Below are 24,547 nucleotides of genomic sequence, written 5' to 3' on the forward strand. Positions count from 1 at the left end.
CAGGGCTGCGTGAGGCAATGGCGGCTCCGCTCGTTGGCGTCCGCCCGGGCGAGGAAAATAAGGAATAAATATAAGCAGTAAATATAGTGAATATAAGCAGTAAAAATTAGTAACATTTGCTTCCAACCTGGCCTTCACCCTGCCCTCAGCTTTAAACTGTGACAGAGCTGCACAAATTCCTGGCCGGCGCTGTTTATTTGTATTATTTGGGCTCGTTCTGCCGCCTCCCCTGTACCCAAATGGAGCAGTGATGTCATGGCAGGGATGGAATAACTCGGGCTGTGACACTGCCACAAGCTGCACTGCCCAGGCAGCAAGGACTGGGATTTCGGGAGACCCCTGAGGGGAAACTTCCCTGGGATTTTTAGCAGGATAAGATAGGTCAAGTCCATGTGGTGTGGTTTTTTTTTCATGTCAGATGGGAAGGCTGAGGTTTGCTGAGGAGCTGCTCGTGTCGGTCACGGTTCCCTTAATCTCCGCTGGGTAAAACAGACAGATTTGAGGAATTCACCCTGCAAAGATTCACAACATCACATCCCTGAAGTGAATTTTCTAACTAAAAACACAGCTAGCAAGGTAAAAGAGAGCAGTTTACATCAAACACAAACTTTGCAGCTGCTGTTCCGGGTGACGATTGCTCGCCGGTCCGGTTCCCAGCGGAGATAGCTGCCAGGAACTGCTCACACTCCTCTGGATGTTTGATTTGCTGATCTGCTTTCCAGAAGATCATTTCTAACCACATGGCCCGTGTTTGTGAAGCTGGGAACAGCCATGGGATAGGGCAAGTCCTGCCTCGTGGCAGTGGACAATAAATCTTGCCAGCCCGGAGCATACGGGAGAGCAGCACCCCCAAAAAAAATCCCCCCTGGCTTGTCCAAAATGCCCCAAAAAAGGGCATCCTGACCCTCAGGAGGTCAGCCTTCAAACAAATGCAGAGCAGCTTTTATTCCACCTTTCCGTTTCTGGGGGTTTCCCTGTGATTTCACTCGAGGAAACAAAGCACGGCCGCGCACGCTTCGGTGCTGAGTTTCTATTTACTGATTCCTTGCCACCATTAAAATGTTTAATAGGCGAAGCTTCAACGGAGAGATGCGGCTGAGATATTTCTCTTGGCTCCCCGTCAGGAATAAAGAGGTTTCTGAGGTATTGATCCGATGGCAGGTGCTCAGCAAAGCCACGCAGCCTGAGCCAGGACCATCCCCAGAGCAACAGGACGTGGTTTGCTGGAAAGAGGGAGCTCTTGGGATGAGCTGGGGATTTTCCTGCAAGGGAGGGGCAGGGATGGAGCCTGTGGAGCCAGCAGCAGTGGGGGACATTCATCAGGCTCCCTGGCAGGGAAAACTGACAAGCCTCACCCAGAGGGAATTAATGAAGGCAGGATTTTCCACCACCACCTCTAAAAAATCTCATCATTTCTCTGCTAGAACCTTCTGAAAAGGCAATGCTGGTAAAGTGGCATAAAAGACCACTTTATTAAAAAACACATTACTGTTGGCTGTGTCACATTAAACCCCCCACGGGGTACCTTGCTTTCTTATTCCTGTGATTTTTCCACTGAAACTCGGCTTTTTAGGGCGTGATACAAAACACAGGAGCAACAGAAGCAGAAAAAATTACTCACGGCCACCACTGCCTATGGGAAGGCATTGCCTGGGCTTATCCACTGCTTCCCAAAGGGTGCTGTGTTTTAGAGAGGGGAAAAACCCACCCCCACAGTGAATACATAAAATAAATCAGTACAGTTCTTCCTTCTGCCAGCAGCTGAGCGTGCACAAACCCAGTGGGAGCTGCTCCAAGGGCACCTGACCGCCCAGGGGCACGAGGATACAGATCCCTGGAACACATTTTTGGGGTGCAGACACAGCATTTGTGCAGGGGATGGGAGGCAGACGTACCTGGCAGCAGCCTCTGGGGAAGCCTGGATTCTTTCTCCCAGTGTTTCCCCACAGGATTCTTCTCCCTCCTTCCCGTGGTGGCATCTATTGCCATGGGCAGCGCTGTGAGGAGCAGCAGGAAACATGACAACACCTTGATAAACTGGGGAAAAAAAGCCAGGGGGAAATCAGAGGGGAGGAAAGAGGCAAAGAGAGGGGGGATGCTGCCAGGAGAAGGGAGATGAATCTCTGAAAATGGACTCTCTTTCCATAACATATGCACAGTGATGGATGCTGAAAGAAAGGAGAGTGATCAAACCCTCGCAAGGATCCTCCCGAAATGTTCCTCTCAGACACAGCTGCATCTTTTAGGGAACAAAAAAATCTCCTCCTGCAGCAGCCTGGAACAATTTTAATCCCCAAAAAGCTGTTGCGGGGAGGGGGATGAACCTCAAAACCCGCGAGCCTTGCAACAGGTTTTGTTTGCAACCGCGGAACATTTGCAATCTGGAACATTTGCCTATTCCTTGCATTGAACCTGCCGGCTGATTCGATTACTTCCCTGGAAACGCATGTGCAAATGGGTTTTGCAGCCTTGGGAGGGCACTGCCTTCCGCCGCGACGTCTCCGCTGAGCGATGCCAGCGGCTCGCTAATGCGATGTGCAGGAAGAGCCGGCCGTGGATGCCGACGCCGATGCCCAGAGCTGGCGGCCGTAAATCCCTCCGTTCCCAAATGCAAAAGCACCGCCGTCGGAAATGCCTCATCCTGAAAAAATGTGTTAGGGACAATTTAATGGCTGAGGCACAGCCGCTCCTCTGGCATGCGCTTACCCGGATAGAAGAGCCGGTGATGGGAGGCTGGGGGGGAAAAGGGCATCAAATTGAAAAGCCCCGGGGAGATGAATGGGAGATAACGGAGAGAAAAAACATTTACAGCCTGAAATGATTCCCCCTCCTGGAAGAATTTCCTTCTCCTCTCCCTGGGATGAGCTCAAAGGAGAGCTGTGGTGCAGGCACCTTGGAGCAGGGGTAAATCTGATGGTAAGGATCCGAGCAGACAGTTAAGACTACACAAGTAAGCAAATTTATTTGAAGACAGAACAAATATCGTGGCAAACAACAATATGCAAATTCAGTTGAGAACAGGGGTAAATATCAGACTTTGTTTTCAAAACGATATAAAATATAGTCAGATTTCATTTTGTCCAAAAAGCAGCTCGCGTCGGGGTGGGGGGTTGGAGAGGATGGTCCTGTTCACGCCATCCGAGGTGTGTGTCCCCTGGAAAACCCCAGGCTCGGGATGTGGCACTGGGAGGAGATGGAGGCGCCTTTGGGACTCTGAATTTCCACCTCCATTCTCCTTAAAAGCCAATTTTTGCCACAAAGCAAGGGGCGGGTTCACCCCCTGCGAGACCCTCAGTGCCCGCCCATCTGTGTTTGGCGGTCATGAGGATCCCAGCTGCTTTTCAGGGTCGGGCATCTTTGAAGGCACCTACACACCTCCTCTTCCTCACTGGCTCCTGATGGATCAACCTCCAGCGGCTGAGCCTGAAAAGCCAGCGAGGGAGCAGCTCACCTCGGATGCCAGAGGAGTGAACAGGACGAAATCCCCTCCCCAGGGCGAAGGTGCTGGCGGGCTGCTTTCTAGAAAAACCATCCCGAAATAAAAGCAGACATAGAAAACATCAGATTGTCAATGAGGCTTTGAAACAAATTCAAGTTTATCCTTAATTTTTCTCGTGTGTGTGTACGTGTGTGTGAGAGTGGATACAAACAGACAAGAAGGACGTGGTGGACTTCAAGCTGGGGACGGGCATGTGGTCAGTTAGCGCCCGCGGGAGCACCATCGGACACGGAGGAGTTAGCACCAGAGAGTTTGGAGGAGCCAACTGAGCACATGCCTCCTTGGGGAATGGGCAGTGGGGACACATGGAACAGTCCATTAGAAACAATACAAGGCAGTTCATGAGTTTTCATACAGTACAATACAGTCACTGATCAATTAACCCTTTCAGTACAGTACATGACAAGTAACACTTTGCACCCTGTTAGCACTAGGAAAGGAGGGTTTGGGCTGCAGGGCGGTGCCTGCTGAGCTGTCCCCTTCTGCCCTTGGATTGCTTCGGGGCTTTCCCACCCCGGCTCGGACAGCCCGACCCCAGCCTGGCTCCGGGGGGATGCGCTGGTGGAGCGCAATGCCACCAGCCCATCCTCCCACGGCTGTGCCCAAATCAGGCAATCCTACAATCCCACAACGGAGGGGACCTCAGAGATCATCTAACTCCACCCTCCCTTTCACCAGACTAAAACGGTCCTGGTTTGGCCACGGGGATGGAAGAGCCAGCCACCGAAGCCACGAGAAAACCTCCAACTCCTGCTCCACCTGGCCAGTTCTGGTGCCAAAACACGCAGAAAAGGGTCCAGGGCTGCGTTCAGTCGGCCTCGAGCCAAACCTGCTTCTTCCCTCAGGCGTAGTGAGAACAGGGTCCATTGGAAAAGTGCTAAATTACAGTACATTGGCATTTCCATATGTCAACTATTGAACAGCAAAACAGATTGTTTGAAAACAGAATCAGTATCGTACAGTAAGTTCACACTTAATTCTTCACCGTTTCTACACTTGTAACACATGCATTTTATTTCCATTAGTTTAATGCCAGTAGGACCAACATCCTCCAGAACAATGATCTAACATTAAACAAAACTTCCTAAGGAAAATATTAAGCATCACATAAAGTTTCAGGAAAAAACCTGTTAATTAGCATCACAAGGTACTCAGATTTACATTTAGGAGTTTTCATGCCATGACTTTAAAACACCTTTTGGTTAATATCCTGGGGGTGGGGGAAAACAAACCCAAAAAAACCAAACCAACCCGAAAACAAAACAAAACAAAAAAAAGATTAAAAAAAGGAATGTTTTGGGAAATAATCTATTTCTCTATGTGTATACACACCCAGGGAGACAAGCACGAACACGCGGGCCGGTGCATGGGTGTGTGCACAATTTTGTTCTGATAAACTTGACTCATTTCAAGGGCATTTTCATGGGTCCAAAAAGACTTTCAAGGAAACAAACTCTAACCTACTGAAGCAAATTAAAAAGTCTCTCTTGGAGGAACAGAAAAGGTTGGTAAAGCATCGCCTGTGTGCTGTTACAATGCGCTTCCCACGAGCTATCTGAAAACCCAAACAACTAAAAATCCTTTTTTTTCCACCTAAAAGGCCCTTCCAGAGCAAAGGGTTCTGTGCTAGGATTTGCATTCAGGCCTCAAGTGTGACGGGCAGGAGAAAACACTTAATTCTACCTTCCCAAAGGATGAGATGCCATCTCCAAGGGACAAAAAACTACACCTGAGGGGGAAAATAAGACAAAAATACCTGTTCCACATCCCCCTTTGTCCCAAGCTCATTTCCAAGGGCTCAGTGAGACCGGTGGGCTTGCTGGGGCGAGGAATTTTCCAAATGGTTTGCCTTTATCCTGGTGACAGTGAGCAGGATGTGGGCTCTGAGTCACTGAGGTACTGTTCCCTCAGCCACTATAATTTTGGGGGCTCAGACAGAGCAGCAGCATCGCCTGGTGCTATTTCTTTAAAGCTGAATTTGCAGGGGACGGGGGCGGGGGGAGGAAGAAGAAAAGCCAACCCAACCCAAAATGTGGATTCTATTTCTGTTCTTACATCCACTGGTAGGGGATGTAAGAGCATAATACCTGGGGCTGCTCAAGATTTGGGGTTTTTAACCACCTGGGGTTCCCACTGAATATCCAAGCCCCTGAAGAAGGAAGCCAAGAAAACCAGCCACTAAAACTGGAGCTGTTTAGGAAAATTCCTCCATCTGCTGCAACAGGGAAACCCAACACACCCATTTCTTTTTGTTGCTGAAGGTTATTTCCATGCTGGCCCCTTGCTAGCAGCAGTGAAGGAGAAGCCCTAATTCCCTTCTCTGCATTCCCACTGATCATGCTGTACTGGCAGGGTTTATCCATCAAGTGTCACCGGGGAGAAACTCCCATCACGGAGGATTGCCAGAGAAGGATCTGGATTGACTGTGGGCTCATCAAGGATGATCAGCAGCAGTCCTGAGTGTGGATACCCTGGCATGAAGGGAACTCTGGGCTCTCACACCCACCACGATTTATTTGCTGCCATGGAAAACCCACAGGGGCTTTTAAAGGAGCAAAACTCCAGCAGGGAGTGGGTGGTTTGGGGCCTCAAAACCCAGATTATTCAGCATCCCAGGGATCACCATTCTGAATCCTAGAGATTTCTGACTATGTTTCCTACTCACTCTTCCCTGCTGCTTTCTTGCTGGCAAGGGAGCTCTGATCCCTGGCCTTCCATACAGAAATACCACAGGAATTTAACAGGAATAGCACATCTCAACTGCCTCCGAACACGAGAGCTGATCAGCTCCTAACAACGCTTTCCAAATTCAACAGCAAACCCCAGGGTTATCGTGCTCCATCATCTAAATGGTCTGTAAATCTTTTTTACTTCAAAATGCCTTTTGCAGTTGAAGCCCATGACCAATCCCAACAGCACTTCCAGTGCAGGCACAACGATGGCTTTTATTGCGATGGCTTGAGTGCGGCCTTTCTTGGCACCAGGCTCTCAGACTGGTTTGAGCCGGGCTGGCCCGTGGACTCACCGGGGTCTCACACCAGCCACAAGAGCTCCTGCCCTGCAACTCCTGCTCCGCTCACTTCCAGGTGTCAAGGAGATGATCTTGCACCATCCCAATCCCTTTTGAGACTTCTCCTGCGTCTTTGGTGTTTTCAAAAGCCATGCCCTCGGGTCTCCGAGGGACCTCGAAGTTTACAACAACCACCACGTCTGCCTGGACGTCAGTGATGCAGGTGTTGGTTCTGTCGTGTAAAACGAGCTTGGATGGGTAAATTCCCTACTCTCAGGTGGCTAATGGATATGTAATGGAAATCAGGCACTGGACAGTGCTCCAACACACCTCAACATTTTCTTCTGATGGCCCCTACGTAATTAACACCGCGCCTAGGAGGGGAAATAGCTGGGGAAAAGAAGAGAGTTCAAAACTCAGTGCTAACAGTACGTACAAAAGTGCAGTGCTCAGTTTAGTCCGAAGCAAAGTGACTACTAGTACTTAAAGTGCTAGTCCCAACGTCGGTTTGGTTCAGTGTCCGAAACACGGGGGAACGCGGGGAGGCTGCCCCGGGGGGGAAATTAAAAACAGACAGCACTGCAACTGCACATGCCACACCAAAAGTGCTTCAAATCACGCCACGGCTCAGCTTGTGAACACACACGAGCAAACGACTGACACCTTTTAGGCTACTATAAAGAACAGCTCCATTAACTCCATCACTACGAACCCGCTCGGGAAGCAAGTGGTCACGGCGCACAGAAAACAAAGGACGACCCCACTCCAAAACCAAGAGCCTTTAGGAACACTGACGAGCCTTTGCAACTAGGATACTCAAAGTCTAGCGAAAGCAGCCTTGCCCAGTGTCTGCAACAAGCTTGGCCGATGCTTATCATGCACTTTGCAGAGGCAGACTGCCTCCTCTTACACGCTATCTTACAGCTTAGCCTATTTACCTATTTACTTGTGGTCTGCTTCGTTAATTGCAGCTTTCTGACCCATGCAATTAAGCTGGCTTGTTTCTCTTAACCACCCTACCTGCCAAAGGACAACGAACGCAAGGACGAGACGACGAAGGCGGTCTGGTAAACACTGATGTGACTCACGGCCCGGCTTCATTTTCACGAAGGACAACGCTCCAGAGAAGGACTTTGGATCAGCACGCTCCTGGGAAGGGGCTGGGAAAGGAGGATTCATCCCAAGAGATGACAGGCATACCCTTTTCTCTCGGTAAACACACACTTCCCAGCAACTGCCCCATCACCCAGCCTGATCTTTACACAAAGCAGAACCTTCAGTTCTCACTGTGTTTCAGCAAGCACCCCAAAAAAATGGTCACGGGACAGCAAAGTGGCTCCCCGGGCCCTGCATGCATTGCCACCAACTCTCCCAAGTGTTGTACAAGGCAACATCTGGCTGTGCAACATCTGGTGTGTCCAAGGTGGGTGTGGATCTTTTCTGTGGAGAAAGCTCTTTTTAAGTCAAAAGAACTGAGCTGCTGGAGCTGGCAGGATATGTTGGGGATGCTGCAGGTACAGCTGCAGACATGCTTCTCATCAGAGATCAAGCACTAGGGAGATGGTTTTCCAGCAGCAGGGAACACTAAAGTCCCAGGAGTAAAAACAGAGCTACAAACTCACGTCACTTACTTCCATTACTGCCAGAAAGAGCTGGATTTAACATACAAAGAACAAGGTCATGCATACAGGGGATATGGATGTAGGCACACAACTGGAAAGAAAGGAAAAGATGTGGGAGCTGGAGAAGTGCAGTGTGATGTGGGCAGTGTCCTGCAGTGAGGAGGGCAACAAGGTGCAAGGTGGGGAAACACCACCATCTCAGTCCACCATCCAGACAAGAAACTTCTGGAATGATATACCCAGGGGAATGTACACAAGCACGTGGATGTGGCCACAGCCCTGCCACCCAGCAAGGAACAAGCCCATCGTGGGGGAAAAGCATGCCAGCCTGCACACCGTGGCCTTCCCTCAGTGATGCTGCAGCCTTGTGGGATTAAAAGCAATCGTTGAGCAATAGACTGGGCAAAGAAGCATCTTCCAGGACGGTATTCCAGGACTGATTCTGCAAGGCTGGCACATCTCACCATGTGCCATGTGTAGGCACTGGGATCACATTTGACCTCAATGTTGAGCCCAAACCCAAACACTGGAGGCATGGACAATTACCAGCCTGAAAACTCCCGTGCCAAAAGGACTCCTTTTCCAGGTCTTTTTATAACATGTTCTTTCCTGTCTTCCGATGGAAAGGATTTTTTGGCAGATGATTTGGAAGTGGATAATAAATCTAATGCTAGGACACCGCGTCCAATTGCTCAGTAATTTCCTGCACGGCTCTCACCAGGAAGTTTACGCGTGGTGCTGCATTTCTGCCGCTTTAGTTTCTCCTGCGGATACATTGTCATTGTGTGTGACACTCCTTATAATTCTGCCTCCACCTGGAGTGGCAACCCTGTTAAATTTTTAAAAAGAAAAGCTATTACAGGTTTTTTAGGAGAAAAAGCTGTCTGCTTGCCCGTGACCTCACCTTTAAACCGAACTCCGGAATTTAAAGGCATTTATAAAATCCTGCTCCGGCCGCTGCGCTAGATTTTCACCTAAACATCCTCAGCAACTTTCCCAGTCTCCAAAAAACAACCGATTTGAAAGTTTATTAGGAGCAATAATTTATTTTTGGAGGCGGAGGCTTTTGCTGCATTGAGGCCTGCAGATATCCGTGCACTGGTTTTCAGTGGTGAATCGAGCGATTCCCAGACACAGCCTATTTCCAAGGAAAACGCCAGCCCCAGGCTGCTGGGTACCAGAGACACTACAGTGCAAACTGAAGATGCGGGGCCATTTTTAATTCTATGCTAATTATCGCAATAAAAACCAGATCCTGCAGCGGAAGACCCATTCTGGGAAGAAATAATCATCCATCTTTCGTAGCTGTAGCCGTGCTGCTGCAGAAGAAGCTTATTTACAAAATGGCAATCTCCAGGAAAAAAGCTGTTATCGTTGCCTGACAAAGCCATATATTCTGATACCTTCTGGGGGGCTCTGTCTGGGAAATTCCTCTTTGAAACACAAGGCTACAAACCTCAAATATGGAAAAACCCCATCCTGTTCAACAAAAGGCAGCTGTAGGGCTAATGCAACCCACCGTGACACAGAAATGATGCTTGGAGTTCCCTGCTTTGAAATCCCTGCTTTTGGTTTAGAGCAGGAAAATCATATGACCTCTAAATTATTTATATGTGAAAAGATGCTTTTAATAAAAGCATCAATGGTGTGTAAACAGAACCGAAATTCCTAAAGCAGACTTTCCACATTTTGTACGGTTACTTAAGTGTGGATGAGAAACATCCTCTTTCCCCCTGCACAAAAATCATCCATCGTGCAGGATGGCATGAAAATGGCCTTTTTTAGTATGCAGGAAACACAAGAAGCCAAATAAAGCCATGAACCTGCAGAGTGGTTGTGAAAGGGATGAAGAAAACCCATCCAAGCAGCAGGACTGCAATCTGTTCCCGCTCCCCCCACGTGGCGCCGCGGTCCCCGAAGAGGCTCTCGCACCAGATTGCAGTGCCAGACAATCTCACGGAGACGGGAACCTGCTCTTGGGTCTCAGCCAAGCAAGACCCCCAGCGCCTCTTGCCTTGAGAGCCAAGACACAATCCTCCTCCAAGAGCTGCTTGCACCCGGGCGTGCCACCACCCATGGAAAGGGCTCTGCTCCACCTTCTCCGTGTCTCCTCGCTGGGTATCCACGAGGCCTACAGCCAGTATTCCCAGGCACGTTCCCGGGGAGCAGCAGAACAGCTCCGATACGTCGCCCCGCCGCAATGATGGAGCCTGAAGACGGGAACATTGGACCGCAGGGACGGCATGGTGAAAGCAAAACATTTTATTACCATCGGTTAAGCTTCATAATGCACGCTTATGAGTAAGAGAGAGGTTATAGGGAGATCACTTTGCTCCCTACCAACTGCAGCTTCTGGGATTAAATGCAGCAGCTGCTGAGCGGAGCGGAACGGGACCAGTGCAAAGAAGAGGAGAATAAAATACATTTGAAACGGTGGGGGGTAGCTTGGCAGAAAACAGGCCCCTGACTTGAAATTCAAAGAGAAATGTTTATTTTTTTACTGCTGTACCAAAAGGCACGGCGTCCTGGACAACAGCTGGTGACCAAGCACTGCTCTGGAAAGGCCTCCCTTTAAGTCAATACCCACCTCAGCAACCACGGCCTGGTACGGGCGCCGCAGCTCCCACGCAGCGCGGGAATGTCGGAGTGGAACGCTTCTCCTTGGGGCCACGGCAACTCTACAGCCCAGCATGCTGCAAAACCAGGAGCTCCTGACTAATCACACCCCTGCAGGTGTCCGTGGGAAGTTCTGGTGGCCATGGACCACCAGGAGGATGGATGACAACGGGGATCTATCCTGAATTCTGGATGGTTGGCTAGCTCAGCCACAGCGCCCTGCAAGGGGTTGCCTCGGACGTGTGATTTCTCGCTTGTTTTCTGTCCGCTCCCTTGAAATGTTTTTGACAGTAAATGCCAGCCTGGGATGGTTTCTAAAGAACACAAGTTTCTTCCAGCAGAAATTGCCCCTTCAATCTAAGATCAAAAATCCAGTTATCTTTCCTAGAGGTCAGAGACCATAAAAAAGCTATTTTGGACAATCTGCTGAAGAGTCACTAACACACTTTACCAGCACCATCTTTTTTAAGCCCAAATCAGTTTACCTTCCAGCCAATCTTCCACAAGCAGCTTCAAATTGTATCAAAACCCTATCCAGAGGAGCACTCTGCTTTCCCCTTTCCCGATATTACCGCTCTCATTTCACAATAGTTTCTGCATTCAGACAGAATTCAAAGGAGAAAATGCCTGCTCTAGTGACAGAGGACTCCGGTTATTGCTAGCACAAAGCTACCAATTTTTCTTCTAGCAAACAAAACGCTTGGCTAGAAAGGTGGGAAGCTCTTGGAAGACTGAGAGCCTGGAGGAGGCTGGTTTTTAGGCTGAGGCAAGTGAAAAATCCCCATATTGTGCCCTCTTGCTTGTTTTGCACAGCATCTTCAGTCTCGCTGGGAGGAAGAGGCCGGGTTTTGAACAAGGAGAGAGAGAGAGAGCACCTCAAGGGCTATTGCAACAGCTCGAGGGCTGCAGAGGGGAGGAAGAGGAGGAGGAGGAGGGTGAACTTCCCTCTGTGAAGAGCCTGAGGAAAGAGGTCTAGGGAGGTTATCCCAGCTTTAGAAGGTGTCTCCTAAGAGCGGGAAAGAGGCGTGAAAAGCAACAGGTTAAACTGCAGCTTGATGCTGCAGGCAGGAGTTAAGTGGGCACCACCTCTGCCTCCTGCTCTGGATTGGGGGTTTTCTTGGGGTTTCACACATACCAGCACAAAACACACACTGCCAAGCAGACAGTTTTAAGCTCTCTTTAAAAGAATAGTCTCTGTAATATGCCTTCACCAAGGTAACCCACAGTAAAAAGCTGGCAGCATCCACGAAAATGTTCATCAGGCAACTACAGCACCTCCCTCTTTTTTGATTTCTTTTTTTTTTTAAATAAGACAGCTAGAAGGAACTTATCAGTGGTTAGCTCAAAGGGCTACCCCTGGCAGCGCTGAGGGATGACTGTGCTGACATCAGCAGTAAATGCTGCTATGGAGAGAGGGCCGGGATGCAGCAGGATTACGTGCACACTGCATGCTGGCACACGCTGATCCCAGGACAGACATGCCTCCAGGCTCTCCAGAGCGGATGTGCCAGGCAAGAGGTAAAAGTACCAGAGGCAGAAAAGGAAGGAAGAAAGACTTGGGCTCCTGTGGTATCCAGGATAAAGCTGTTGACACCTTCCCTCTGAGCTGTGATGGGATACACAATACCTGTGGGTGGCAGTGCCTTGCCTAGCTCAGGTGTCTGCTGCCACTTTGACCCAGCTCCCATGGGCAGGCTCTGGTGGTCCCTGGTCCTGGTGGCTCCCACTGCAGCAACCGGAGTCAGGACTGTAAGAGAGTAGACAGGAGCTTGGCAGAGGCACAGCTCCTATCTCCACACCTTCATGCTTCGCTGTGGGCACGCTCCTCCCACGTGCCTGAATTTACAAACCCACATCAAACCCCTGGGTCGATTCCCAAACTGATTTGGAAGCATTTGCTATTACACATGCAGAGAAAAGCGACTCTAATTACTCTGCACCCCATTTAAATGTCCCGGGGAGAATGAAATCCTGGCACTGCTCAAAGAAACCAAATTGAGGTTACACATAACAAAGGAACCAGGCATGCCACTGAGCTCTGGTGGGAAGGAAGAGCCTGAGCTCAGAGCAGCACTTGCAGCAGATGCAGCAAAGCTCATCCCTGGGGAAGCTGTCAGACAGTGCCTACAAGCGAGATGGAGCGCGCCGGCTGCTCGGAGGAAGCAGCGAGTCTGCCACCAGCACAGGACCAGATCTGCCCCAGGTAACTGCTTCATGCAGCCCCACTCCACGTGGCAGCCATCCCTGAGGGAATGGCTGACTGCAGGGTTAAGTAACTCCTGCTTTGCTGCAGCTGCACCCCAAGAATCTGCCCTAGCCTAGAGGTAACATCTGCCAGAGCCCCACCACGCACGCAACAGCTGCAGAAGCACGTGAGAGCTGCGGGCAGGATCCCCGGAATGGCTGAGGCCAAAACACACCAAAACAGACAGGGAGCAAAATGACTGTCTGGGAAAAATGTAACCAGCTCCACACCTTTTTGTCCTACATTGGCTGCAGCAGTTAGCAAATGCACGGTGAGGGAGGGAACCAAGGCACATTCGGGCTTTGCACAACGTTTCCAGAGGGATTCACAAGGAAAGCTTAAGAAAAAGATGCTGAACTTGTAAGAAAATAAAAGAGGCTTAGGGCCCTCAAGCCAGGCCATGCACAAGACACGAACTTGGTGATCCAGTGGGGAAAAGGAACAACACAAGCAGGATCAGGCCCTGCCAGCAAAGTGAGAGGAGAATGTCCCTATGCACTCAGCCATATAAACACCTACAGGGGTTTCTGCCTGTGCTGCTTTGGTGACCTTGATGTTTTGCAGCCAGATGGAGCAAGAAATATAATGTCAGCTTAAAGGATATGCTCTGAGGTAAGAGGCATGGAAGTTTGGTTCACCTTGTGAAACACGGTGCCTATTCTCAGCTTACAGGTAAACATTTCAGCCAAAAAACTCTTTCCCTAATTTTACCAGGATGGGGGAAGATTATTAAAAATGCTTAAATTAAAGAACTTCATGACTTACTGTACAGGGATGTGCACATAAACTGAGTTGTTGAATCTAGGATAAATGCTACAGCCAAGAACTAGATCAAACCCTTGCCCTCTGTTCTTGGCTGTCAGTAGCCTCTGCTCACTCCTGCTGTGACATCTACCTGGGAAAAACTCTTTTCAAAGTGCCACCAGCACAATGCTCCACTTCTCAAACACTTTGCCGTGTTTATTGGAGTCTCAGGAGAGAAACTGTCCTTGGAGGCAGCTCAGTTCCCTGACAGATTCCTGTTCTAGGCAGCCCTATAGAGATCTCAGGAGTGTTCCAACACCTAGGAGGAAAGAACAAGCAGCTGTGGTGAAGACAACCCAAAGAGAAAACACATCTACCTGTTGACTGCACACTGAGCTGCATTTACTCCAGAGCACTGCTCCGTCACCTCTCTCCCTGAGCCTAAGGTCTCCAGCCTTAGATTCCCCTGCCAGCTTCCTGGGAGAGAGAGACTCCCTTTTTCCATCAGGTACTTCCCAACCAGCAGCAGCACAGCAACCTCCTCCGTGCCCAAAGCAAAAATGACAATCTGCAAAACGTCCGCAGGTCCAGGGGGAACTTCCAGAGACAAAGCAGCTCCTGCTCAGCACCAGTTGCCAAGGGAAGCGTCGGGAGCGATGCCAACGGCGGGCTCGGCTCCCTGTGAGCCCTGAGGTTTGCTCTCGTGCTGCAAAGCCGGCGGGGCCGCTGCTGCCAGCACACGCCGTGCTCCAGATCCCCCTTGGACATGGAACAGCAGGGATAATTGGTTCATGTTCGAAATACCAGGCCTGCATTGGCACACCCAGCCTTCTCCCTAGGAAGAGGAGGGAGGAAATAGCTCCCCGACACATGTGCCACTCTGGAAGCTGCTGGGATGAATATACATCATATATTCATGTGCAGTGGGACAGCAGGAGCTTCTCTCTCCTTGGACCTACACAGAACTCTCAGATCTCCTCGCACTAAAAATGTTACTGTGGGAAAGTTCATGCCAGTATTTCTGTGACTCTTCACACACAATCCTGGGAGATTTAGGAACATAAGGGAAAACCTGTATTTCCAAACATGCTGGCATAGGGAGCTCATATTGTCACTTATTGTGCTTTCCCTACATTTGTGTTTGAACAGACTCATCAGAAAGCAACAAGAACATGACCAGGGCTAAAAATTACCCTTGGTGGAAGGTTCTGTATTTCCTTTGGAAAGGATGCAGAAGAGACCTGACAACAGCCTTTAATTACGTGCAAGAGCTGCAGCAGGGAAGAAACCAAACTGTTTTTTTAACTCCTCTGGAGAGCATGGCCTGTAGGGCAAAAAGCAATAGAATTAGATGGAAGCAAGGGACACAAGGACTGGACAGCAGGAAAAGTATCTGAGAGGAAGTAGGGTGAAATAGCTTAGGGAGGGAAGCTGGGAATATCCAGCATGGGAGATTTGAAAGAACAGATTTTTTTCCAGGTTGTTCAACTTGGGAAAAATATGGATGCATTTTGCTCTGTACCCAGCCCTGAAACACACCATTAGAGGCACCCTTGCACTCGCAAATTCAAGTTTAGAGTCAGGTAGGTTCCAAACCTTCCAAACACTACATTTCACCCCAAATTTCTCCCTGTCTCACTTTTGGACACCACCAGAATCGATCAGCATCAGATCATCACGAGAACTCTCGCACTCCTTTGAGGTAGGGAGGTGTCATCCACCCCTTTTAGTGGTGGAGAACACAGGCACAGGCAGGAATAAAGCCAAAGCAATCCCATCTCCATTATCCAGGGGCCCAGCTCCACACACTGACAGCTTTCCCAGAGTCCAGGCAATTACTCCAGCACTTCACTGCTTCAAAGCACAGCTTTCAACAGCTGTTGACACCGACCCCTGCTGCACCTCAGACCTCAGAGTGGCAGGCCCAGGAAAGCAAAGGCGGTACAAGTGGTGATCATCTGCAGTCTTGTTAGAAACCACACAAACCCCTTTGCAAAGGCAGGCATGAGATGGCTCCTTGAAAGCCACTTTCTTTCCCCTCTGATCCCCTCCAACCTTCAGCAACCCCTTTCCTTTGCAAAGGAAAAGAGCAGCTGCCCCATCAATGCACACAACGCTCCATCACTCGTTCCTGGAGCGGAAGGCAGCTGATGTAGCGTGTGGAGCAAGGCTCCGGTGAAAAGCACACGCAAGCATCCATTGGGATAAGTTGGGATGGCACCAGCAAAACTTACTGGCCACCAACAACTGAGTGCTCCTCTGAACTTCTGCCTGTATTCCTGGGCAAGCCTCCCAGCTCAGCAAGAGCCCAGCCACGTGAGCCTCCGGGCAGTAACTCCACCCATCGGACACGCTTGGCCCCGGTGGGTTTGTTGGCAAGGTTAGACACTTGCAGAGCGTGTTACTGATCCCAAAGAGGAAGGAGAACCAGCCCAAGAGAACCACCCTGGTCCCCGAGTAGAGCGTTAGGATCCAGGCTCTGTGTATCCTTCCCCAGCTCTGCGGGACTCCAGTGCTGAAGGTCCCACCTATTCCTCCTACTACGGATACAACCACCACCATGCTCTATGATTCCCTGGAGCACGCATCTTGTCCTCGCTTCCCTCCGCCCCCTCCTGCCTTTTCGTTCCTCTGCCTCGGTGGGAAGCGCGTATCTCTGCTCTTACTCCCCCTCTCCCTGTGCATTGTGCCAACAACATGTGCTCCCAACAAGGACCAGATGGGAATACTTGTAAGAGCCTGGGGTTAACCCGTGTCTTTTATCCCACATACTCTCTGCTGTTTTGAAATGCAGATTCTATTGCAGGCGCTTTGCAGTGTAAAGATTTAAGGTTAGTAGTAGAGTATGTTGATATTGCTTGTGAAACCCATCTCGCTCCTACTGCACACTGATCATCTCTAATACGGGAAACAGAACAGACAGACAGCGTGCTAATGTCTCCAAGGGAAGGACCTATTGGAAACAGGGGGGAAATGAGTGTTTGTAATATGCCCGTGCATATCTATCTCTAATATTCCTCTCTCCCTCGCCTCTGCCTTCATTTGTGCCCACACATGAATCCACAGATGTGCCAGTGGGGCTGGGCACGAAGCCTCGGCTTTCTCCGGCTGCCAGCAGCCGCCACCGAGGGCCATCTTTGCCTCCAATTAATCTCTGCGTGGCAAATGATCAGGACCAAGAGCAGATGCAAATTCCTGCCTGCCGGATGGATTTCCCCCACCGCGGTCAAGAAATCCATCCGATTGTCTGCGTGTCCAACCAACACCTCCGGGGCAGGAGCTGTTACCCCTCCCAGTTCTGGTGTGCTGGATGGGTCTAAAACCCCAAAAAGATGGAACGTGCCTTTTTAAGTTTCGGCTCTGTGCAGAGCTAGCAATTTCCATGTGCCACTCCAAGCGTTTCTGTGCAGCCTAGCAATTAAGAAGATGAATTAGCAAGTCGTTAATGACGGTTTTACTGGGGGGGGCAGCCAGGCCCCTGGAGGCTAGGCCGGTAGGAACACAACCACATCCACCACACTGAGAAGCCAGCAGGCTTCTGTGCACCTTTCCAGAAGTTGGTGCACAGCAGAGAGCCCCGAGGCTGCGGGTTTGGGCTCCATGTGACCCCTCCCTCCTCACGGGGAAGGAGCGATCTAATTACATCCATCACAGAAATGCCAAAACGACATCCGGCTTATAAAACCTCAATTTACGCTCTGACATTTCTGGAAAACCAATTTTTAATCCATGTCATCTATCAGGAGTTCTTGATATTTTACCTCACCTCGATGCTTTATATATACTGTTGCCTTTATTGAGGTGCAGGTGGGGAACTGAACACAGGCTGACAAAATATTAGGAAGAAAAATTCATGTCAGCCCATGAAGGCTTCCGCAGGTTTTGGAGGAACAGAACAGCAAAAGACCTGGTTTTGGCTTTTTCCAAATCCCCCAAATCCAGAAGCACCTTGTCACCTAGCTGGGGCTCTTTTCCTGTGGCCATGACAGCATTTGGCCATTTTCAGGCAAGACCAGATCACCCCAAAACAATACATTTTGGCAAAGGCCGTGAGGTGACAGCCTCGCTGGGGTGTAGCTTACGGTGTAGCCTTTAATTTTCACTCCTTCTTGAATAAACTTTTAATTTCAAACACAACCTTTACTTGAAAGGAATGGAGGGGCGGGAGGGGAAAGGTGAATTTTAGACATCACAACATGTTAAGTCATTAAAAATAAAGGGCAACTTAATTTTGGAGTAAGCAGCATAGAAAATTAAACAGAAGGTCTAATTTTCTTCAGGAATTCTTTCATAAATCACATATATCTAGTGTGTATGTACAGCAAAAGTGGGAATGCCATGAAACTGAAAAGGCTTATTATATAATTTTTGACCCGGTGCAAAATCTGCCCAGTAAAAATACACAATAATAAACTCCTTTCTACTATAAAAATTACTAGAATTGGAAAACAGGACTGCAAGTCACGCAAGCAGAAGGCTTCCTAACCACCAGCAGCTTCCTTCCCTGGGAGTTTAGGTCACTTCAATAGGCCATAGGGGAAAAAAATGATGCAATTATCAGACTAGGACATCTGTAGCTGAAAAAAAAAGTGCTGACATTGATTTTGGTAATTGCTCGGGGCTTCTTTTTTGTATAAAGGACGTGATTATAATACTTCTGCTTGGGATTTTATGAACATGGCAGTACAGATTTGCAGAGCCAGGGGGTTGTAAAATGGCACGGAGACATGACGTGGCCGGCAGCTGCCTCTTTACAGCCCTCACCTCGCCTCAACGACGCCTCCAAGGAAGAGCTTTGCCTTCTTTCAGCTACGCTTTCCCTCGCAGCCTTGCTGAAAACCTGTGGGATTCCTACGAGGGCTGCGGCCAGGAGCTCGCACCCAGCCCTGGGTGGAACAACGCGTTTATCCAGACCGGTGGCGGGAGCAGACGTCCCCTCCTCAGACTGCACTTCAGATAAATAAGGTTATTTCGCTACGAGCTACTACAGGCTACAATATACTCACATAAATATAGTAATGCCTATACGTGGATATGAATCGGTATATATCGGATACAGATAAGAAACACTTACGACGACGAGTAGATACCAATAACCGCTGCAGCTTCTCGCTGGGTAAAGTCACCGTCCCCCCAGGCTGCACGCAGGGAGCCCACCAGGGAGGCCCTCTCCACACCAGTGCAAAACGCTTCCCAACCCTTCCATAGCTCTGTACTTTACCAGGAAACCCGGCTCCGTGGGCTGGACCCAACAAAACGTCCCCCCAGCTGCAAGGCAGGGGAAGCCCCCCAGCCTCTTCCATGTGGGATAAGTTTTTCAGGCACCACCCCGCCTCTTGCGCCAGCAGCGGGGAAAGCCGGGTACGAGGCAGCTGCTGAGCCTGGCTTTGTCAAGACTACCAGCGCAAAGCTCGGCTTTAAGCCTCGGCAGCAACACGGGGGGCCCGGTTTGCAGAAGGGGCGAGGAGCCGCTGCGACGGCGGAGCTGAGGACGCTCAGCAGCTCTGCGCATTGCAATGTAAAAAAACCAAATCATCATCCCACTCTTGGTGGTTTGAGAGGATCCTCAATACAGCGCCCGTCCTCCTCTAACGCACGAGCGGAGCTGGGCCAAGCAGGATCAACAGGTCTCTAACAGACACGTGCATGCAGGAGACGGCTTCTCTCGGCATTAGACTACGTTACCAAAGCATCCCCTTACCGGAGCGGGAGCAGAAATGTGCTCCTAGCATTATTTACACAATATAAAGTGCATTAGGATTTAATAATTCAACTGACAGACTTTCTGCCGGGACCATACAATTTCGAAACAGAGGTGAGGGCTTGAATAGGACATTCTCTCATGAGAAAAAGAGGTTCAGACCGGTGCTCTTCACCCTGTCCTCCTAAGGATTGTTTTTGGCCGTTCTTTCTAGTGCAAATAAGCTTGTGTTTTCTCAAGTTTAAGGGACATGGCAGTTTCAGGGCGTCAGGAACGAACATTTAAAACACATCAGGGATTCAGCGTTCCCGAGCATCTCGCTGGGCCCTCCTGGGCAGCCCATGTGGTCGCTGCTCTGGGAAGCTGAAGACGCGCTGCCAAAAATACAAAGGAACCCGTTTCCGAATCTCACCGTTCAAGTCTTGCATTGCTACACTCCGAGTGCATCCCTACTACCCTCCAGCCCAACATCCGCTTCCCATCGCGTGGAAAGCCGTCCTCCTCCAACCCAGCACCGGTGCTTTCCGTCGTGATGGAAACCCATAGCCGCTGGTCTAGCCACGAGTGATCGGCAATGAACGTGAAGATCCCGATCCAGGTTTGGATACTAAGGTGCATCCCGTGCCAGGGGAGTAAATGCGTTAGCAGATCCTATGGGATACCTGCGTGCCAGAACCCAGGCCGGCCCGGTAGCCAGCCGTCGCTGGATTCCTGGGTGACATTTACAACAAACGAACGGCATTGGAAGGCCAATTCATTAACAAAAGATAAAGGGTTTTTTTAAAAAATGGGCAGTAATAAGGAAAGCAATTTTGCATCCTTTTTTGCATCTTTTATAAACGGTGAAGAAAACATCCCTTTCCAATCACGAGTAATTTCCTCACCAAGACTACAGGAACACAGGGAAGGCATGAGCACTTACAACACACGCGGCCGCTCAGGCTAATTCCAACTCTGAGGAGCTTTTACGATCCCTTGAGGCAAAGGCGGGCAGGGATGGGAGATGCCGAGCACACACAGAAACGGGAAGGAGAGCGTAAAAAGTTCGTACATTCATAGCTCCGGTTTGTTGGACTAGAAGTGAATTTTTTACCTCAGGCACTGTGACGGGCAGCAGCAGTCAGCGATACGCTAACGTACGCAACAACGACTCATTCACTAAATTCTGGTTTCACACCGTAACAGGATGTAGAGTTCTTTTAACGTGGGGTTTTGTGGTGTTTTTTCTTTTTTTAATTGACCTGTTAAAACCATTGGGACGAAAGCAGTGAGAGCGAAGATGAACCAGGACCCCGCCCAACGCCCGCTGGTTCATCACGGTCCACTGGCTGTTCGAGTGATGGAGCGAGAACATCTCTTCCAGGTTTGAAAAGGGACCTGAAAGAGCAGCCTATGGAGAAAGGGATGGGAGTTTTTGACACTAAGCCAAAGGCTTGGTTGCTATAACTGCTATATGTGGTTTTAAAGGGGGAATCACCTAAAACAGTGAAATTAACTTTCTTACTTCTTGTCACAACTGTAACATTTTCCTAAAGGTTCTTTGGTGACTTTGGTGCAAGCTGTTATTTTTTTTTCTTTTTTTTTTTTTTTCTTTTTTTTAAAGTTAAAACAGATTGACTAGTTTTAGTACCCAAACTAAAATCCAGATTATCCTCTTGGTTCCCAACCCTGTCTCCCCAACCTTTCTCATTATGACATTAACAGGCAACAGCATTCGGATTAAGCGTGGCCATGCAGTGTGCAGGTGGCTCCAGACTCAGAGTGGTGAACAGTCTGCTTGGAGATAAAGATGTTTCTCAAAAGGCTAAAAAATAAAACAGGTCATGGTTGCATGGAAAAATAGCTGGTCCACATGCACACTAGGCCACTCTGTAATGAAACAATTTGAGTGATTACAAATATCTGATCAGACATGGTAATGCCTGCTTAAAACAATCTTAAAGGTGAGCAACGTGCTACCAGAAGTACCTGGAGCTCAATCAAACTCCCGCTGGTTCAGGGGGAAGGAGCTGGTCGCCCAAAGGCTGGACAAGCCCCTTATGCTGTAAATATTCACGTTTTAAGAAACACAGAATCTTTCACCAACCTCCCAACCAGGTAATTGCACACATTCTCCCTCCAGGCAGAGAGTTCATATCACGGAGATTTAAAATTTACATCACAAAGACTCCAGGAGGACACCGAAACCTTGGGGCAGGCAGGCAAGATCGGGACTGGAGCCGCTCCAGGGCAGCTCCAGCTCCGAGCTGGGGGGGAAGGAGGCGATGGCAGGGCACGGATGTTGTCTCCCCAACGCCACCCACAATCAGCACAACAGAAAACCCAACGGGGCGTCCACCACAGCTTCCGAAACGCGCCGCGGGCGAGCGTGACAGAGACGCCTTTCTACACGAATCCAGTGGCGCACCCAACACCCCAAAGGTCCTCCCCTTTGGGCAGGAGGAAGAATACACCCCAACGCTTTCCTCGCACAGGTAACATCCCGAACCGCGTTAATCTGGGAGAGGAGCCGGGAGCCTCGGTCGCGGCATTCCTTCCACCTCCCAACACCCGCTCCACAGCCGCCTGCTGGAACGCCTAATACAAAAATACCTTCTGAAATTTTGGACAAAATGCATTAAAAATCCAAAAAAAAAAAAGATCACCAGCCTCTAATGGGCAGAACACGGAGATGAGGAATGGGTTATTATTCACTGCCATTAATTCAGAAGGCTGAGCACCCCGCTGTCCTGGGATACTCAGGTGATCTGGTCAGCACAAAACTAGGGAATGAAGGAGGGATCTTCCGCCCTTCACCGGCACGTGACTGAGGTCTGACGGGTTATCGAGACTTTACCCATAAACAGACTATCGTTTCCCACTCAATAACCAGGAGATGCCAACTTTTAAACCTCTCTCGCTCCTCACACACAGACCAGAGATTCACGTGGAGCTGATTTTTGCCATAAATGCTCTAGGGCAATGCTGCTCGGCCTTTGGGCCGGGCACGGGCAGAAGCCAGTCCTGAAAAGCTCGGGATAAGCAGAAACTGATACATTTCGTGGTAAGGTTCAGGGCGGGGGTACTTTTGTATCCTGCTTAAGTGCAACACAAGCCTTTTCTAGACTATTTAAAGGTCAGGGTGCCGGATTTTGTTTGTGCTGATACTCGTACTTCCACAGTCTCCAACACTCGAAGCAGCTGACTCATACGGACTCGGGAGGTTGGTCCTTTCCTAAGACACACGGAGATGTTTTGGGCATAGTTTAACGTGACAACCAGACTCCTATAACATTATGTACTGGAGTTAGCAAGAACTACCAGAAAAGGACTTTACAAAAAACTGGGGCAACTTGGAATTACTATAGGTCAGTCCCTCTCACCAATTTCTGCTTGCTTTGTTTGGTTAATCGTCCAATGCACTCTATTCCAGACCCTCTTGCTCTTCACCACTGTCCCCTCTGGCATCCATTCTTTTCTCTTTATGGCTGTTGTAAATTCTCCTCATCTCTTCTTCGTACTTGATAAAATTTTCCCCGAACCGTGTCCACGCTTTGTAGGGAACTGTGATGGTGTTACGGTAGGGCGGCCTCACCTCACTTACCTTCAGGAAGATGCCGTACCTGTTGGATCCCACGTCGAAGTAGAAGCGCTTGTTGTCCACTCGGAAGGAGGTGCCCTCGGGGAGCTCCGGGGGCTCCTCACCTCCCGCCCGGCGATCCTCTATGTCCCCCTCGCCGTACTCTTCGATCAGCTGCACCAAAGCATCCCTGAACTCGATCATCCCTTGCGCCGGCAGGACGATCGTCTGCTCCTGTCCCAAGCTGTGGCCGAAGTAGCCCATCATGCCAGGTCCCCTGCTCATGGTCTGCCGAATCCGCAGGAAGCGCCCGCGCTGGTTCTCCTTCAGGTCCAGGTAGTACTTCCTGTTGTCCCTCTCGATGTACTCCGTCTTGAGGACGCTGTGAGGGGGCTCTTCGGAGCCCACGGACGCCGGGGGCGAGGGCGGCGGGTGCTGCGGCCGCCTCCGGGGATGCTGCTCCTTGTCGTTGCTGTGCTCGTGCCGGTGCCCATGGCCGCCCTTCAGGCCCAGGTGGGCGTAGTGCTCGATGAAGTCCCCCAGGCAGTCCTTCAGCTCGGCGGCCACGGACAAGGAGAGGGTCAGCTTGCTCTTCCTGATGTTGTCCTGCCTGCCCCTTCCTATCCAGACCTCGGCGATCTTCAGGAAGCGGCCGCGGGAGCTCTGTTTCACATCCAGATAAAAGCGCTTCTTCTGGATGTCCACCCTCTTGGAGGCCAGCTCCTGGATCTCCATGCAGCTCCCCTGGGAGGAGGCTGGGTAGTGGTACTGCTGCTGGGACTGGGAATAAATGTTCCTGTGCAAGCCAGAGCCTCCCAGGTTCCTTCCTCCTCCTCCTCCTCCTCCTCCTCTCCCTCTTTCCATCTTTACCAATCAGCTGGAAATAATACACAACAGAGACACAGATGACAACATCAGCACCAGGGGCCTGCTCAGCTCCTCGGCAGCGGCTCCGCTCGGCGCCGCTCTCCCTACAAAGGCTCCTGCATCCCTCTCCGCTGCCTCTGGCACGCAGCATCGCAGCCCGAGGATCCCGGGCGCTCCTGCCCTCCCGTGCTCCGGCTCCCGGACAAGGGAGCCCCGATTCCAGCGGCGCTCCCCGGCAGAAGTGCAGCACCCCCTGTCCTGCCCCTGTGGCGCTACAGACCCTCCAGCTGCCCCACGGGGCTGGGCTATGGAGCCCTGTTTCGGGGGGCACTCACCCCTCTCCCAGGGCTGCGGCTCCCCTCTGCAGGGTCTGTCCCCGAGCCGCTGCCTTCCCCCTCCATCACCCCCTCCGCTCTTCCTCCCAGGGCACGGGGGGGTACTGGGCTTCCCCCCAGCACTGCCCTCCTCCTGCCCCCCGCTACCCACGGAGCCCCGCCGGCCCCGGTGCCCCCCAGGCTTCAGTTCCTTCCCCGCCAGTACTGCCCCACAGCCTCCCTCAGCGCCCCTGGTGCCCTCAGTGCCCTGCCGTGCCCCCGGCAGTGCCCTCCTGCCCTCCTCACTGCCCCAATATTGCCTCCCTAGCCCCCAGCATCACCCCCCACAGTGCTCCCCACCACTACACCT

The 24,547-nt window shown here is 50.5% G+C and overlaps 1 protein-coding gene across 3 annotated transcripts; it reads right to left on the reverse strand.

Moving 5' to 3' along the window:
* Positions 1 to 32: 32 nt before the first annotated feature.
* PURG (purine rich element binding protein G) lies at positions 33 to 24,112 on the reverse strand. Of its 3 annotated transcripts, XR_005954466.1 has the most exons (3): positions 23,040 to 24,107; positions 1,896 to 2,037; positions 33 to 1,262 (listed from the first exon to the last, which is right to left on the reverse strand). XR_005954466.1 is itself a non-coding variant. In XM_041459309.1 (2 exons), exons 1-2 carry the CDS (start codon positions 23,858 to 23,860, stop codon positions 2,395 to 2,397), a joined length of 1,068 nt encoding a protein of 355 aa, XP_041315243.1. In that variant the 5' UTR covers positions 23,861 to 24,112; the 3' UTR covers positions 2,046 to 2,394. The 3 variants fall into 3 exon arrangements, 2 of the variants coding, with proteins under 2 accessions (XP_041315243.1, XP_041315244.1); XM_041459309.1 differs by lacking the exons at positions 33 to 1,262; positions 1,896 to 2,037 and adding an exon at positions 2,046 to 2,641 and having other exon boundaries at positions 23,040 to 24,112; XM_041459310.1 differs by lacking the exons at positions 33 to 1,262; positions 1,896 to 2,037 and having other exon boundaries at positions 2,947 to 24,104.
* Between the last annotated feature and the right edge of the window lie 435 nt (positions 24,113 to 24,547).

This window comes from Pyrgilauda ruficollis, unplaced genomic scaffold (assembly GCF_017590135.1).
Source record: "Pyrgilauda ruficollis isolate IOZ18807 unplaced genomic scaffold, ASM1759013v1 scaffold134, whole genome shotgun sequence".
In the NCBI taxonomy this organism is placed as follows: domain Eukaryota; kingdom Metazoa; phylum Chordata; class Aves; order Passeriformes; family Passeridae; genus Pyrgilauda; species Pyrgilauda ruficollis.